A 19047-nucleotide genomic window follows, 5' to 3' on the forward strand; every position below is an offset into this window, starting at 1 on the left:
AGTTTTCCAAGAGCGGACTTGGTAAGACATTTTATGAGAAATAAATAGTAGGTTCATTATAATTACAAAATACGGAAAAAGCTTTAATGAAATGCTTTCAGTTTAGAACATAAAAATTCGTTAAGTTTTCCAAAAGCGAACTTGGGAAACAATTTTATCATAAATAAATAGCGGGGTTATTAGAATTGCAGAATATGGAAAAAGCTTTATTAAAATGCTTTTAGTTTAGAAAATGAAGTTTCGTTGAATTTTCCAAAAGTGGACTTGCTAAGACATTTTATTAGAAATAGATAATAGGATAATTAGAATAACAGAATATGGAAAAAGATTTATTAAAATGCTTTTGGTTTACAAAATAAAGTTTCGTTAAGTTTTCCAAAAGCGGATTTGGTAAGAACAATCAATATAAATAAAAGCTTATTTACAATGATAGAATATGGAAAAATCTTTATTCAAATGCTGTTGGTTTACAAAATAGAGTTTCGTTAAGTTTTCCAAGAGCGGACTTGTTAAGAAATTTTATTAGAAATAAATAGTAGGTTCATTATAATTACAGAATATGGAAAAGCTTTATTAAAATGCTATTGGTTTACAAAATAATGTTTCGTTAAGTTTCCCAAAAGCGGGCTTGGTAAGAAATTCCATTAGAAATAAATAACAGCTTAATTACAATGATAGACTATGGAAAAAACTTTATTAAAATACTGTTGGTTTACAAAATAGAGTTTCGTTAAGTTTTCCAAGAGCGGCCTTGGTGAAAAAATTTATTATAAATAAATAGCATGTTATTTAGAATTACAGAATATGGAAAAAGCTTTATTAAAATGCTTTTTGTTTGCTAAATAAAGTTTCGTTAAGTTTTCCAAGAACGGAATTGGTAAGAAATTTTATTAGAAATAAATAGTAGGTTCATTATAATTAAAGAATATAGAAAAAGCGACATTAGAATGCTTTTGGTTTACAAAATAAAGTTTCGTTAAGTTTCCCAAAAGCTTGCTTACTTAAAAATGTCTTGAAAAATAAATAAATGCTTTTTTATAATGATAATGTGGATAAAGATTATTTTCAAAATGTCTTCGTTAAGTTTTTCAAAAGCTAGCTTAATAAGAAACTTCTTAAAAGCTTTATTAAAATACTGTTAGTTTAGGAAATAATGTTTGGTTAAGTTTTACAAAAGCTCGTTTATTAAAAAATGTCTATAGAAACAAATTAAAGCTTATTTATAATTATACAATATGTAAAAAAGCTTTATTAAAACGCTTTGGCTTAAAAAATAAAATTTAGTTAAGTTTTCCAAAAGCTAGCGTAGTTAAATTAAAATAGAAACAAATTGCAACTAAAATAACAATTACAGAATGTATAAAACCAATATTTGAAATGCTTTCGGTTTAGAAATTAAACAAGAAATAAACTAAGCTTTTTAAATGTATAAAGAGTTTCGTTAAGTTTAAAAATAGTTAGTTTCTCCAGATTAGTATAGCAAAAGTTGCATTAAAATGGTAATAGCTGAGAAACTAAAATTTAGTTAAGAGTCTTAAAATGATCAAAATGACCAAAGACCTCAATTTTCCATCGCTGATATCAATACAAAAACCTTTTTGAAAGCTAATTTCTTACTAAAACCTTTCAAACTATAAACCGCTGTGTTCTATGTAAATTTTTTCCTAATTAAATATTCAATAATTTATCTCCCGTTTCTCTCTCGCTTAGCTATGGCTATTCAAGCAATGAAGTCAGTTATGTCAGTCCCTATGGATATTCAGCGTCCGTGACCCCGCAACAGACAATGGCCTACGATATATCAGCCGATTATGTCGACAGTACCACATATGAGCCACGAAGTACAATGATGGATCCCGAATTTATCAGTCATGGTAGTATAAGCTCTAAAAAAATACCCATCACAAAACAGCCAACATTCACAACAATTTATTGTATTTGTCACCAACATTCATCAATTTAACTTTTTGTTTTTTCAATTTTATTTTAAAGTTTTAATCCACCCCAAAAAAAAACTCACATCCATCAACATCAATATTAAACCAAACGTTTCAAAAATCATCTAACTCATGACATTTGTAACATTTATGTATATCATTAGAAAAAGAGTTTTTTTTGTTAGAAATTTAAGAAAAATATTAATAATAATTGAACATTTTAGCAGATGGTGACATTAATGACGTTCTCATAAAGACCTTGGCGGAAGCTCATGCAAATACAAATACCAAATTGGAAGTTGTGCATGAAATGTTTAGAAAACCCCAGGTAATTTTGAGAGTTTAAACATTTTGTGAAAAAAAACTAAATAAATCTTAATTTTTATTTCGTTTAAAGGACATCTCAAGAATACTTTATTATAAGAATCTAGGCCAACAGGAACTGTGGCTGGACTGTGCGGAAAAGTTAACTCAAATGATACAAAATATAATCGAATTTGCCAAATTAATACCCGGCTTTATGCGTCTAAGTCAGGATGATCAGGTTAAATTATTTCCTATTATCTTTATTTGCTAAATATGAATATATATTTTATTAATTTGTTATTATTTTTCCAATTTCCCTGTTTTAACTGCAGATCCTACTGCTAAAGACCGGTTCATTTGAGCTGGCGATTGTACGGATGTCACGTTTGTTGGATCTCTCGCAGAATGCGGTGCTGTATGGTGATGTTATGCTGCCGCAGGAAGCATTTTACACATCCGACTCGGAAGAAATGCGACTGGTGTCACGTATTTTCCAAACGGCTAAATCAATAGCCGAACTTAAATTGACTGAAACTGAATTGGCTCTGTATCAAAGTTTGGTCCTGCTGTGGCCAGGTAAATAAAATAAAAATCGTTTTACATTAATTTAAATATTAAATATTAAAAAAAAGAGCTTTTAAAGCTCTTAATTTATAAAAATAAATTCTCTAAAATATTTATTTTCAATTTTAGAGCGTAATGGTGTGCGCGGTAATACGGAAATCCAGAGGCTTTTCAACTTAAGTATGAATGCAATAAGGCAGGAACTGGAGGCCAATCATGCACCACTCAAGGGCGATGTGACGGTACTCGATACACTACTCAATAATATTCCCAACTTCCGGTATGCTTTTTAACTATTTCTGAAATCATTTCAGACATATGTATTAGAAAAAAAAACTAAATTTTAATTTATTTCCTTTAGTGACATCTCCATAATGCACATGGAGTCGTTGAGTAAATTTAAACAACAACATCCAAATGTGGTATTCCCTGCCCTGTACAAGGAACTCTTTTCCATAGACTCACCCCAGGATCTCACATAACAGCAACCGGTGTATGATGATACCACCACAACAACCGACCTAGCAGTCGAGACTGCAACACCAACCGCTTTATCATCAGCAGCAACAACAATAATAACAACATCAGCAGCAGCAACAGCATCAGCTAATAATACTGCTTTAGTAGAAATCTCTCAGACGTCATCAAATGAACACCACAGCAACACAACAACAGCCGCAGCAACATCAGCAAACACAAGAAACAGCAATAACATCAATAATGCCTCCTTAACATCATAGATTAAGAGAATAGAGAAAACAACAACTTCATTTAAATGATCTTCTTAACAGATAAAATCTATGAAAGATCATTTAACCGCAGCAACATCATCTTCAAAGCTCATTTCTTTTTTAAACAACTCATATAAAAGGGCTAAGGACAGCAAGAGGACATCATCGTTTCGGGTAGCGTTTCACTTTTTTATAATTTAGTTTAAAGAAAATCCAAAAAAAAAACGACAAAAAAAAGAACTCTTTTATCAAATGAATTTCACTCACTATTTATCCTTCAGAGTGATTAAGACTTATAATTATACAACAACAAGAAAACAAAACAAATATTAAATACTATAAACTACATTTAAATACTGTTAAAATACACTCCAGCATACGACAAAACACTATCTATCTTCTAACAACCATCAAACTCCATCAAATTACATACAAACATTTCAATTAGAGTTTTTATTTTTTTAAAGAAAAATCTTTAAACGACTTTGAAACGTTCGAAATAAACACACTTTTCAATTTAGTTTTGGGCGAAACGAATTTTCCTGGCATTTAAAAAAACAAAATCACTCGAATATAAATTTTTACTTTATTTTAAAGAAAACAATGTTTGTTAAATTTCTTTAACATAAGCAAATTTAGTAAGAATTGTAATAAAATAAACTTTTTTATAACAAAACATGCGCAATTTCGCAAGCTTTTTTGGGAGAAAATTTAAAAGCTATGGAAAGCTGCAAGGCCAATTACTAAAGACAGAGAAAATATGATTTCTTTTCTAAGGCAACAATAATTAAGAATAAAAATGTTAAAAATTAACAATTTTATTTTGAAAATGCCAAGCAACTAAAGCTGAAAGTTTAATTAAGAGCTTAAATTCAAGACATGGACATAAACTTTAATAAAAACTTAAAATCTAATTTAAAGCTTTCCAGTTCAATATGATATATTTCAAGACTTGAAGCTTTTAAATCTATTTGTTAGGGATATCAACATTAATGGAGCAGCACAAGTTGCTTGATTTCAGAAAAAAAATATGTTATTTGTTCAAATATTTCTGACACAAATCAAATTTATTGTGTATGATATCGATATGTTTTTAAAGCCTGAAAACTTTAATTAGCATGAAAGTGCTTGAAAATTTAGTATAAATATTAATAAAACATCAAGCAACTAAAGTTGCTATGGTTCCAAGTTCAAATATATATGTTGTCAAATTTTAAAATCTAATTTTGTTTAGAAAAATTAAATACATTTCCAAGACCTTTTGAACTAATTTCTTAAGGATGACAGTTTTCATGGAGCAACAAAAAAGCTTGATTTCAGAATAAACGAATAACTTCAATGTTATTAGCAATGATAGCATTCGAAAATAAAAGTTGCCCAAAGCCAATATATGTGATATTTTGATTGGATCTAAAAGGCTGATATCTCCGCTATTGGTTGCAAGAGATGTAAGCAACAAAAATTGCTCCAATATTTAAGAATTGAAACTTTTGTAGTAATTCTTCCTGGCTGGCAACTTTAATTGCTTGAAATAAATTAAATTTATTAAATTATTTGGAATTTCCAAAAACTATGTTTTCATAGAATTTTTTTCGGGCAACTTTAATATAAACAACAAAAGTTGCTCAAATATCTAAAACCCTACAAAGTAATTATGCGATATCTTAAAGCTGGCTTCAAGACATCTTTAAAAATACTTTGGCAGCCTCACAAATTTGAGGAATGTTGTATTGTTTCGGCCTTATCCGGCAATTTGTCTTTCATGAATTTCTAAAGTTGCCAGTTAAAAAATAGACATATTCACACCTATTTTATTATACATGTTTAAACAGCAACTTTTCATTTCAACATCTTATTTTAAAAATATTATGAAAGAGTTCAAAAGTTGAGGTAAGAGAAATATCTAATTGTTTCCATTGCTAAATAAAAATCTGCAATATCAAGTAATGTCTTTAAATAATATCAATTATTGCTCGTGCGTGAAAATTTTAGTCCATGGCAACTTTTGCTAAATATATTTTCAAAACATTTGATTAGAATATGTTTAAACAAAGTTATAAAATAATTAAGGTCTACTATTCGTAGCATGAGTACACAAAGCAACTAATGATGCCAGCTAAGTTATACTTATGTCATTTGGCAACAAAAGTTGTTAGCTGCATTTCATTTCTGTCATATTTCAAGGTTATTAAATATTTCAAACCATTTGATTAGAATATGTTCAAACAAACTTATAAAATAATTAAGGTCTACTATTCTTGCAACTATTGCTGCAAGCTGCTTTCTACTTCTGCCATTTGGCAACAAAAGTTGCTTTTCACTTCTGCTGCATTTCAAGATTATTAGAAATTGATGTTGATAATGTCATATCCTTAAATATTTCAAAACATTTGATTAGAATATGTTTAAACAAAGTTATAAAATAATCAGGGTCTATTATTCGTAACATGAGTTGATAAGGCAACTGATGTTGCTTTCTACTTCTGCCATTTATAAATTAAAATTGCTAGTTGCATTGCACTTCTGCCAAATTGCATTTCGTTAAAAAAAAACTCTCTTTAAAACCCAGTAAAGCTAGAAGAATTTTCTAAAGTGCAAACAATTTTATGCGATTTTCTTAACATAAGGGAATTTAAGTTGTATGAAATATTTGTTGTCAGTATTTTTATAATTGATTAACTACATTTTTGGACTGTTTAAGTAGTTAAAATGCAAGCAATTAAATTAGTTTCATATACATATTTAGAACCGGATTTTGCTTAAGTGTCTTGTTTAAATTGCTTGGATGTTTAAGGAAAATGCTTTGTGGTATTGCTTGGTTTTACATAAGAAAAAATAACCTTAACTATGATTTTGATGAACCTAAGACTAAATTGATAAGATTTTCTATTAACAACAGGATGACAATTGTAAAGGTGTCAAATTCATTATCAAAATGTACTTAATTTTCAACTAAGCCTTGTTTGTATAAAAAGGCTTGGAAAACAATTAACAAAATTTTATAAAAAAAAATCTTTTAAAATATTCAGTGAAGTAGTATGTATAAAAGGGGTATTTCTTTAAATTCGTATGTTTTAGGTTACTTATCAGTTTATAACTGTTTACGAAACTTGCTCAAACCCGCTGATTTTGTCATATAAATGTTTGGTTAAATGTCAGTAGAATAAATCGGAATGTTCCAACTATTAATTGCAGAATTTGTCAATTGTTGTTTCATTGAAAATTCAAAATTATGAAAGATTTTCAAATGCTTTGAATCGAAATTGAAACTTTTGATATTATCCTGCTGTTATTGAGTCAAATGTATAAAAATGTCAAGGATTTCATCAAGTTTTTTTTATTAAAAAAAGTCAATAGGGAAGTCAATACATTTTATTGAAATTTTTGGCAAAAAAACTTTAGTCTCTTTAAAATATACACTTAAATTTAAAGTAAATGATCCAGTTCCAAGGTAGCATCTTCAATAGAGTTTATTCGACAATGAAACTCAATTTTTTAATAATAGAATAAAAATGATTTTAATTTAAAATTAATATTTCCAAGGAAAATTTATATATTATATTAATATATTTATTAAAAAGAAACTAACTCTTATAAATTCTAGAAATTTTATTAAATTTTTAAAAAATTGAGTTTTCAATTGAAAAAAAAATTCCAAAATGTTAATTTAAACATATTTTAAAACTGTTTTCAACAAATTTTGAATTTTTACAGGATTTGTTATCTTTAATGTTCACTTCAAACATTTTTATTTAAGAATGTTTAAGAGACTTTAGGGCGAAATAAAAAAAAAAAATATAATTTTCGAATTTTTGCATGAAAATCACAAATTTAAATAAAATTTGAGTGATTTTTATAAAAAGCAGACTTTTTCGGAAGTCCCTACTAAATGCTGCAAACCATAGAGAAATAAATATATGTACATGGAAAGGAAACTAGAAAACAATTACTTAAAATAATCACAAATACGAATATTGTTTTTGTTTTCGCATAGTTTTTTTTTAATAATGCATTCTCACCACTTAGTTTTTTGACAACTGAGTTAGGTCTTTGACAGGAGAGTTTCCGATGTATGTTTATGTATTTATCTATGCTGCAAATATATAGATAAAGTCATTTGGCTCTTGTTTATTCTTTACCTGGTAAGGTCTGGTGTAGCCTCACTTAATTGGTGTCATTTCTTCACTAAATAGGTGATTCAGTCAAAGTTTTCTAACTGCGTTATTTTAAATTCAATTTAAGATTTATTTATTTATTTTAATTTTTTTATTTTAAAGTCTTTAAACAAAGAGATGACAAGTTTATAGCTTCGAAAATTTAAAACATCTTTGCTGAAAATTGGTTATTTAATGCTTAATTTTCGGAATTTCCAAAAACTGCCAATACTTTCTTATATGCTTTTGTTTAGAAATTTATCAATGAATTACCAATTTATAAATAATGAATTACCAAACACCTGAACGAAACATCATCCTTTAGAATTTTCTAATCAATTAAGCAATTGAAATTCAAAACGAACAATGTGTGTGGCAAACTTCAAATGAACTTAAAATGACGTCTAAGACCATTAACTAACTGCAAACGGAAAAGGAAACACACATCCATACAAACATAAATAAATACCCACATAATACGCATACATTACAACCATTTCATACATATGCATAAAAAAACGGTAAAAGAAATTCTCTCACTCCCATTTAAGAAAAATATACATATACACTCTCTCACACAACCCACACCACACACACATACTTACATTACGTTACATACATACATTTATTTACAAATTTAAGCAAACAATTGTGAAAGGGATACAAAACAGAAAAAAAATCAACAAAAAAAAAAAAACAATTTAAAATTTAGATTTAACTCAAACAACAACAAAAATGAAACATTTTTTTATTAAAAAAGGAAACCTTTTTTTAAAATTTTTATTTGTTTTTTTTATATAATTCTTATTTTTTTTTATTAAATTTTTGGCCTTAATGCAACAACAAAAAAAGATTAGTTTAAATCAAATTTATTAATAAAAAATTATATATATTTAAATTAATATTATATATATACATATATATATATATATATACAATACATATATTTACATTTACAATGTATATGTAAAAGAAAACAAAAAACAAAAATTAAAACAAAATGAAACATTTAAGTAAAAGAAAATAAAAAAATGCATTATTATTAATGTTATCGTTTAATAATTATTGATTAATTAATTGAATGAATGAATGAAATAAAGAAAAAGAAGGTTAAAATATGTTGAAAATATTGAATGATAATATGTGTATGTAGTAATATTTGAATGATTATGCAATACACATAAGTACATAAACGTAAACAAGATCATTATTAGGAGAAAGAGAGAAATAATTTTGTATCAATGAGGAAATTTATGAGGAGATCTATTTGTATACAGTGTGATGTCTTTATAAATGTACAAAAATACAGGTTATAGACATTGATTAACCTTTTGAACTGAAAATTTTCGAAAATGTTCAATATATATCTTTATTTTTTGTGTTAATAATAAACAACATTTATTTAATATTTAAAATTCACAAAGGAACTTTAACCTTTAATCGTATTCATTTTAATATAATCCCAGGGGGAAGTTTGTGTCAATTGTTTTAAACGATCTTGTGGCATGTGAAAAGAGGATATATCACTTCACTAATGCACCAGAACTAGTACCGTTTCCTAGATCTTTGGAACTAGTTACATGACATGTTTTGTGTAAGTTTCTTTAGTCTTAGTCATTTAAAGGGTTAACACAAATTTCTATTTCCAGAAACTTTCTTCGAAATCAACACAAAATATTATAGTTTAGTTGGCTTCCAAAATTGTTTTATTTATGAAAATTTATTAGAGCTTTGATATGTATATTTATTTGGTTAAATGTTTTAAGCTGTGATCGAAAAACCCAATCTTTGAAGGTAGTTATAACACGCAACCCGCAAGTGATTCTATTTGACAAGACCAAACCATTCAATGAGATCGATGAACTAGATCAATAATACATGCTAGTGAAGTTAGTAATAGATCCAACCTGTCATATTCAGGTATCCAATAAGGCAGGCAAGGATCCGGTTCAATCATTTGGGGGGGAATAAAGTAAAAATTTATTTAATATTTTTCTTTTTTTTCCATGTATCTAATCTTGCAATAGGGTCACACTGTCGGATTCTCTATAACTGAGACAGATCGCTGAGCACATGTTCGCTCAGTATTTGTGTGTTAACAAATGAAGAGATGGACTTTTGCAGACAAGCAGACACCACCTTCATCTTTCAGCAATCCCGTCAGCTGCGACAGTAATTGTTGAATGCAACTCCAAGTCTGCTTGCATACTTACATATCGTCCCCTTAATAAAACAATAGTGTATAATTTTTTTGCCATTTCGAAATAATTGTGTTTAACATTTTTGTGTTAGTAGACATCTAGAACAAAAGTAATATTTTGATTAATCTTTTGACCCACTTTGTGGAAGTAGAATTTCACCAAATTTTGAATGCATATAGAATCAGTTATGTAGATTCTTATTATACAATAAAAAAAAATAATGGTGTACATGCTTATACACCATTGATTTATTGAGGGGACGAACATTCTTCCGGTTTCTTTTCAAGAGCTTCATAGAGCATTTCTCATCGTTAAAGATTTCGCTTTTGTCTAACCAGCTCGTTTGCCTATTGAGTATCGTAGCACTGTTAGTTCTCATTCCTTTAGGCTACCAACTTTTCTTTGGAATGATTTTGAGAGCGATAAGCTTTTGTGGAATTTGACTCATCTAGTAACACCTGCTACGGTCTTAAAGAGGCATTTTAAAGTGATTAAATTTGTTCAACATTCCTTTAGACTAAATCATATTAACATCTAAATAGGTTCATCTAACACAAAAAACTCCAACAGTCAACTTTCAACTATGCATCGAATTTCTGAGCACAACAAACGATTTTGAATGACATTTGCAACTACTTCTGAACAACGCGAATAATTATTACGAGCAAAAATCAAACTGAAAGCAAAACACAAAGTCAAACTTTTCACAAATCATTGGGCTTTCATATCGTTTCAAATGTAATTTCAAACCTCTCCTAAAACCTAAAGACAATTTGAATAAAAAACTCCCCAAATTGTTGCGAAATTAATTATTTTTAAATACTTTTCCAAAATGAGATCAAACCTCCATTAAAATAACTGCTCGAAATGTAAAAAGAGTTTTTAAATTCTGAGTAACAAATAGAAATAGCACTTCTGAAAGATTCGTTTGCATTCTAAGCGAAAGAAAGCTGATTCGTTGCCATTAATTTAAGGTTAGGGAAACTCCAATCAGGTTTTTTTTGCATAGAATGCAAACGAAATCTTCCATTAGATATTGTGAACTGGCTATTATTGTGCTCGGCCCCTGATAACCTAATGAAATTCGAATTTCTAATAAATCAGTTTTATATCGAAAGAGATGACAAGTATGTAAAACCAAATAACATACAACCCAGAGAAAAAATATAGTTGTACATGTTCCACTGTAATTATTTATATGATTGTGATAACAATAATATGTTTTAGATACCATCCACATCATAGTGGCAATCATATATATGATTGTAGTAAATAAATACATGTTTATGGCATGTTCATAATAAATTATTATATCATAATATGGTGTTGTCTGAGTTTGATAACCATAATCCAAGAACAATATGGCGAAGTATTACATCATCAAAATTATTATCACAAACAAATATTTACTTAATTACTGCAATCATATATTTGATTGCCACATTAAACATATTATAGTAACCGCAAGCATATAAATAATTGCATAAATTTTTAAATTATTTTTGGTAAAGGGTAAAACTATATTTTTTCTCTGCGTATACCTTTCAACTCTTACAAATTCCATTTAAATCTAAGGATTGTGAAATTTCGTTAATATTTTAGCTTTAAAACAAAAGCATATGGTATTAAAGCAAGATTCAAAGATTTGTTTGTTTCATTTAAATTGATTCTTTCACAAGTAACTGGTACAGCAAAACCATTACTTGCCGGTAAGCAGTTTAGTAATAGAGATGCATTTAAATCTAATTTGTGCTTATGGATTGCGTAATTTTGGTTCTTTAATTTTTTGCTTTGTAGATCTGCTTTCTTCAATAAATAGCAGCTTATTTTAAAGCATTCCAAATACATACAGTCAAATCATATAAAATTTGTCATTACTTTGTCATGCTCACTGTTCTTAACATTTCAAGTAATTCCTCATAATAGAATTGTAACGAAAATAACTAAAATTTGTATGAATATCGTTCAAAAATATTTAAAAAAAAAACGTATCGCCATTTTCTCAATCGTGACTAACAGTTCTCATACAAAAAGGATTTTAATTAGAAGTATATCGTTACGAAAAACCATAACCAGAGATTTAAAAAATGGGACTTAGTGTTTTTCATACAGATTTGCAATACAAATTGTTCGTATCTCATTCGTTTTTAAACTATTAAATATATTCGAATCCAAATTTTTTTTTTAAATACCCCCTAGAAGTGTGTTCAAATCTACATATATATAATTTGTATATTAGCTATTTACACTGCAAAATATTTTTTTCTGTAGTAAAACTTTTTAAAGAATCTCTGTTTCTTTTTTTTTTCAACAAATAATTAAACAAATCTATAGAACAAAAATATTTTTCTTAAAAATTTGGATAAGTTTCTTATTAGAAAATTGTAATAGCTTTATTGATTATTTCTTGGCTTTATTTCAAATATTTGCAAATAAATTTTTGTTCATTTATTAAAGGCTCACACTGTAATATGTACAAATGGACATAGAGAGGAAACTAGTAAAAAAAAACTCAAACAAAAAAATTACTCAAAATAATCACACATAAACAAGTGCGGATTTTTTACATAGTTTTGTTTACTAATACATTCTCATTGCTTAGGCTTTTGACAACTGAGTTAGGTCTTTGACAGAAGAGTTTCCAATCTATTTATCTGTGGTACATATTACCAAATATAGTGTCAACTCTCTTATACATTTACATTAACTTTATTCTCTTATAAATAACTGCATACATATGTTATTATTCAATAAAATAAATTCAAGACCACAACAAAATATGAAAAAAAAGGAAATAATTAAGAAAATAAAACAAAAACATTGTGAAAAGATAATGAGAAGAAATGATTAAAATTATTAAGGAAAATTAAGAAAGATAAAAATTATAAATAAATAAATATATATATATTATTGTTAAAAATCTATTTTTAAGTTTTTAGTAAAAATTAATATTGAGAAAATGGTTAATACTTTTTTAATTAGCATTATTATTATTATTATTATATTATAATTATACTACAATTATTATTATTATTATACATACAACAAAAACAGAAACCAACAACAAAAAATAAACAGAAAAACAAAACAAACAAAAAATTAAAAAAAAAAACGATTTATTAAAAAGAATATTATGTTACATATGTAAGATGAAAAAAACAAAAACAAAATGAAAAAAATAAAGGTAGTAGCAGTAGGAAGTAGGAGTTGAAGGTATAAACAAACAAAATAAAATAACAAAAACATAAAAAAATAAAATTGCACGCTGAATTTTATTCAGATTTAAATAAAATAAACAAACAAAAAACCCCAACATTTTTCAATAATAATTAAAAAAACAAAACAAAAAGAACAAACATACAACAAAAAGAAAATAAAAGAAAAAACAATATTTTGCCTTTTATTATTACAACAAAAAGAAAAACAAAACAAAAAAAAACCAGCAACAACAAATAATAGCAGTAAACAAATACATACAACTACAACACCAACATAAACACAACACACACCATTGCAAACAGCATACAACAACAGCAAAGACAAAATAGGAAATTTAAACTACAAAACCAGATCTAATCCCTCTAATTAAAAACAACAAACACAGAAATCAATCAAACTCTTCATCAATTCATTTACTCACAAAAACTCTCTGGCATTACATCTCTTTCCATTTTGTAATAAAAAAACAGCGCTGCAACTGCAACAAATGAAATCAATACAATACAATCTCTACATACTTACAGACAAAAAAAAAACATTCGAACAACTTTATTCAATTAACCCAATTACCCCAGCCCCCCCCGAAACAAAATCCAATAAATAATAATAATAAAACCATAATAACACTGCAAATAAATATATTAACAAAACTAATCAATATTTTTTTCTTTTTTTTCTTTTTGTTAAAATCTTTCTATAAGATTTTGTTAATTGTATGTACAAGTTTTATTTTTGTATTTATTTCTACATTAATTTCCTGTTTCCGGTTTAAGGAATTAAAAAAAACAACAACACTGCTATTTTGTTTTATACATATACATATGTACTAAAAATACATACATACTTATTTATTTATATACATTTATACATATTACATACAGACTTACATACATACGTTGATACATACATACATATTTATTTATAAATGTATGGATTTGGCTCTGTTTCTTTCTTTCTTTGTTTTTAATTTAAATATAAATATTTATATTTATATATATAATTTCTTTGTATATTTAGCATATATTGTGTTCTAAGCTTTATTAAACATTTACAAAATATAACAAAAATCATAAAAACAAAACTATTCAAAACATTGCAAACATTCACATTTAAATACCTACAAAGACTATACAGTTGTGTGCTTAAATATAGTTGCATTAGTACAGAGACATTCAATAATTGAATATAATATTTCAACGATTTTGTTGAACTTAATTAATTGTTTTTAACGGAAGCTACCCAGCAGTAGTAGTCAATGTATCCCTTATACACAGTAATTCTCACTAATGTCTGATAACTTGGCTAACTCCAATTGATAAATTTTGGGCCATTTGACACGTACGTGCACTTTGTAGTGTAGAGAGAAGTCAATTACTTTAGATTACATGGGATGTATAGAGTAACATCCCACTGTAATCTACACCTATTCAATGTCACTTAATTGTCTCTAAGTAATCTACAGTGTAGACACTTTAAACGTTTGTTTTGTGAGTAATTCGTACAAACAGGTTTTTTTACAAATTGTTTATTTTTTGCTTAAGTATACTAATATACCATGTAACCTAGCTTGAGTCAATTGTCACTTTAGTGTCTCTTAGTAACCTAAAGTGTAGTCACTTTAATCTTTAGAAAGCAGTAATTTTACCCAGCGGAAGTAATCTATTGGAGAATTGTCTGAGGAAGATTTGTTTACAAGCAATCGGTTATTAGACTGTCTATGAAATATTTTTTTAACTGACTATTACGCCTGCCCCAGTACATGTTAAAATAACTAGTTATGTAGCTGATTAAGTAACCTTAGACCCGGTCCACACTGCAAAACATTTTTAAATTCTCTTTTGAAACTGCATTCGTGTCCACACAGTGAATGATATACTCAACAAAAACTTCATGTACATGAAACAGAGTACATTTTTCCATTCCTCTTTCCCCTTTCATCAACAAACTCATCTGTTTTGGAGCAAATGTTTCACAGTATGGATGGGAACTTAGGTAGCTAGTAAGGCAACTGACTCTTTATAAACGGTATATGAATCTAATGTGTTAACAACTATGGACCAGCTATCAGACAGTCTCATTGTAATCCAAAATGGTCAATTGACCACCTTTCTAATATTGTTCTCCATAAACTAAATGCTGAGAATTTGAGCAAAATCTGATAAAGTTTAGAATTTGAGCATTTTAAAGCTTCGTGTTCTGAGACCAAAAAGCAATATTTTGCAACAAAATTTAATAAACTAAATGTTGAGGAAAAAGCTTTACGTTTTTCATTTTGAAGACGTACTCATGTCGCGTTCTTGACAAAGATTTTCCATTTAGCCCCTAAAAATATGCCGTAAAAACAAGTAAGAGAACTATGTTCGGCCTACTTTAAAATACAAATTTTAAATATTTTTAAGTAAACAAAATTTAAATTTTTTTTTTTTCAAAATTTATTAGTTAAAAAAAATTATTTTAATTTTAAAAATTTTGAAATTTTTTTTTATTTTTTATATTTATTAGCGAAAACAAATTTTTGACAAAAAAATTTATTTTGGTGAAAAAAAAAATTGTGTTAAAAAATATTTTTCGCGATTTTGACTCATTGTAGGTCCACCTTACTATATACATATATCGTTGCAATGGACTTTGAAATATCTATATTGTATCCATATTGTCTATTTGAATGAATAAATGTAGGTCACACATGACAAATATTTGACGAAAAAGACGTAACCACTAAATAAAATATTGAATTCTTTTATTTATTTCAAAAACGTTCTTATTTAGGATGATTCAAAATAAAAATTCGTAAGAGTAAACAACATCAAACAAATTTGTGCTAAAAAAAGTGGTTACGCTTTTTTGAGTAAATATTTGTTGTGTGTGACCCTACCTTTAGTAATTCAGATATAGATATCTGGATTATATATCTCAGCCATTTGTGGGCCGATTTTTTAATAGCAACCTAGGCGAAAGAATTCCCGATGTATTGATGTAATTTATTTGGGGGTTACACAGTTAATTTCAACATACACACTGACATGACTATATCGACTTCGCCATCTATAACGATCCAGAATATACATATGTACTTTGTGGGGTCGCAAATGAAAAATGTAGAAATTACAAACGGAATGACAAATTTATATAAGCCTTGTCACTCATGGTGAAGGGTATAAAAATCGAATGTCACCAAAGCTTATGGTGAATGTGTTTCAACGGTTCCAACGTGTGAGAGATGATTTGCACGGTTCAGGACTCCATGAAGAATGGTGCCAAACTCAACAAGTTCTTGCAAAATCATTAGGATATACTCAAGAAGTAACTTCAAAACGTCTGCGAGCCATGCGAATTAAAATGATGCGATATAGAAGAAAATCATTTGACGTTACAAAGAAAAAAACATGTTTTCACCGAATCATTACTTGCGAAGAAAAATTGATTCATTACGATAACCCGATGCGTAAGAGATCATATGTGAAGCCTGGCCGAATTGACACCAAAGCCAAATATCCATGGTGCTGAGGTAATGCTCCGTATTTATTTATATTAATATATTAATTCCTGTTGTTCCTATAAGGAGCATAGGGCCGTAAATGCTCCGTATTTGGTGGGAGCAAAAATGTCCTAAACGCCCAAAATATGCATCCAAACATGAAACCGAATTCTATCATTACAATTTTGTTCTAATACCATTGTTGTAATACCTGGTTAAAGTATTTAGAATTAAGTGGTTGCAAAGATTCGCCTCACCCGTGTTAGATTTCAGACCGTGTCCCGTCCGACTAGTATTTGTTTCGATCGTTGCAGAACGGTCTCTTTGTAATACGCATCACTAAATTGGCTTGATTCATTCGTGGCCTCAAAAGATGCGCAGTTCTTTTGGCTCGGAATCCATATATTGAACAAATGTTTGAAAATAAAATCTTAAAATTTTTAAAAAATTTCACATTTTTTAGTCAAACACCCAATAAATGTTTGATAGACAGACTTGCATTAAATGACCGATATGTGCAAGGATTAGTTGGATTAGATTAGTTGCAGCGAACGAATTTATTGGAGTTGATTTTATACATTTTTTGTTGGTTTTAGCAAATGAAAGTCAGAGAAAGATGAATTATAATTAATATAACCAAATTTGTTTTTCAAGCATACAATTTCATAAAGGATTTCGAAGAAACCTGTGGGATTCTAAGGTAGAGCAAAATAATATGAATATTTTTAGAAGATTAACTAGTCAAATTTCACACACATTTCATTATTTAGTAATGGAATTATTGAAACTACATATAATTGTTATTTCTGGAGCTCTTAGAAATATATCCTCATTGACTAATGTTTTATATCTAATAATATTGGTTACCTCCAAGTCTTTTAAGTGGTGAATTAGACATTATGCCATTGCGTGGTCGTTTCATGTAAAGTTAAATTTTTCCATGGAATGTCTTTTTTTTTGTCATCTCTGTAATTATAGCTTCTTCTGTTTATTGTTAGAATTTAGGAATTTACTGTGAAAAGGAATACATCCTTTTTATTTTTCTTATTTTTAACCTCATGTTTAGTAAATGAAACCCTAGTGAACATGATGACCTTTTAAAATCTTTTATTACTTGAACTACTAAACCTCCAAAACTAGTACTGGCTATATGAAAAAAACACAACTAAATATAAATTTGTAATTCTACCAAAAAAAAATTTTTTTGTTTCGTATTTTATTTTTTTTTTTAATTTAACTTGGTTTCCGTTCTTAGGTTATTACTGCCAAACACAACTACCACTACATACACCAGACACACACACACAGACTCACTCACTCACACTTATACAATAATAAAAAATGTACTAAAGATTATGCCTTAAAGGATATTTTATAACTAAGTACATATGTATTGTATTGTTTTAATATTATATCTAGATTATTTTTTATTGTAGTTTGTATTTTTATTTAAAATAATTTTTCATTGTTATTTCTCCTAAACTATGCATTTGTATGGGTAAAATTAAAAATAAAATAAACAGAAACAAAAACTAAATAAATATTAAAATAACGGGTGTCTGTCTGTCTGCCAACTGGAAAAATAAAACTAAAACAAGAAAATATAAACAAGCAAAGAGTTAAGAAATAAAATTAAGAGCAAAAATTAATAAAAAAAATAATAAACGAATTTTTCTAAACAATTTATTTTATAATAAATTTAACACTTAAAATCAAATACTAACCAATACATTAACATTAACACACACACTCTTACAACACTCACCCACACATACAAACAAACAAGCCCATGCTTTGCATAATATAGATACAAACAAAAATATAAATAAAATAAAAAAAGAAGTAAAGTTTTGTTTTTTTTTTACTAGATGAATTCATTTTTTTAATTATTAAATTTTATTATTATTATTATTAAATTTATAAATTGTTTTTTAGGTAAATCAATTTATATATTATTATACATATATTTCATAATACAACAACAAAACAACAACAAAAACAACAAACAAAAAATGCATATTTAACATTAAAACAAAACAAAATAATAAATTCAATTTATTCTTAACAATAAAGTGTATCTGAAAACATAAAACAAAAAAAGAAAAAAAAAACAACAACAACAACATAATTAAAATAAAAAACATCATGTAAAAAAGTGATTTCTTTTCAATTTTCTTTGTGAGTGTTTATTTAATTTGGGCGGGAGAGGGATGGAATATGTTTGAAATCTTTTTGTACTAATGTCGCGTTCTTGTATCTAAATCATCGTTTGTTATCAGTACTGCTAGATTATTTTACTCAAAGTTTAAATACAAATCAAAACTTAGCTTTTATTTATACATTTTTAACATTTAACTTCCACTTTTTTATTTATTTTATTAAAAAAGGCTAAATACGTTTCAATTTACTCTTTTGCACGAATTTGATGTCAGTAGTATTTCTACTACTTTTTTTAAA

General features: G+C 27.4%; 1 protein-coding gene across 3 annotated transcripts in view; it reads left to right on the forward strand.

Moving 5' to 3' along the window:
* The window catches only part of Hr3 (Hormone receptor 3), a 113566-nt gene extending 110129 nt beyond the window's left edge, over positions 1-3437 (forward strand). For 2 of the 3 annotated variants that reach the window (XM_065512127.1, XM_065512125.1), the window contains exons 4-9: positions 1711-1874; positions 2162-2265; positions 2335-2481; positions 2576-2819; positions 2937-3087; positions 3169-3437. In XM_065512127.1, coding sequence (XP_065368199.1) covers positions 1711-1874; positions 2162-2265; positions 2335-2481; positions 2576-2819; positions 2937-3087; positions 3169-3289 — 931 coding nt within the window. In that variant the 3' untranslated portion in view covers positions 3290-3437. The remainder of the gene's footprint in view (positions 1-1710; positions 1875-2161; positions 2266-2334; positions 2482-2575; positions 2820-2936; positions 3088-3168) is intronic. The other variant, XM_065512126.1, reaches the window with a different exon arrangement.
* Positions 3438-19047: the final 15610 nt, after the last annotated feature.

The sequence above is a fragment of the Calliphora vicina genome, chromosome 5 (assembly GCF_958450345.1).
Source record: "Calliphora vicina chromosome 5, idCalVici1.1, whole genome shotgun sequence".
NCBI lineage: Eukaryota > Metazoa > Arthropoda > Insecta > Diptera > Calliphoridae > Calliphora > Calliphora vicina.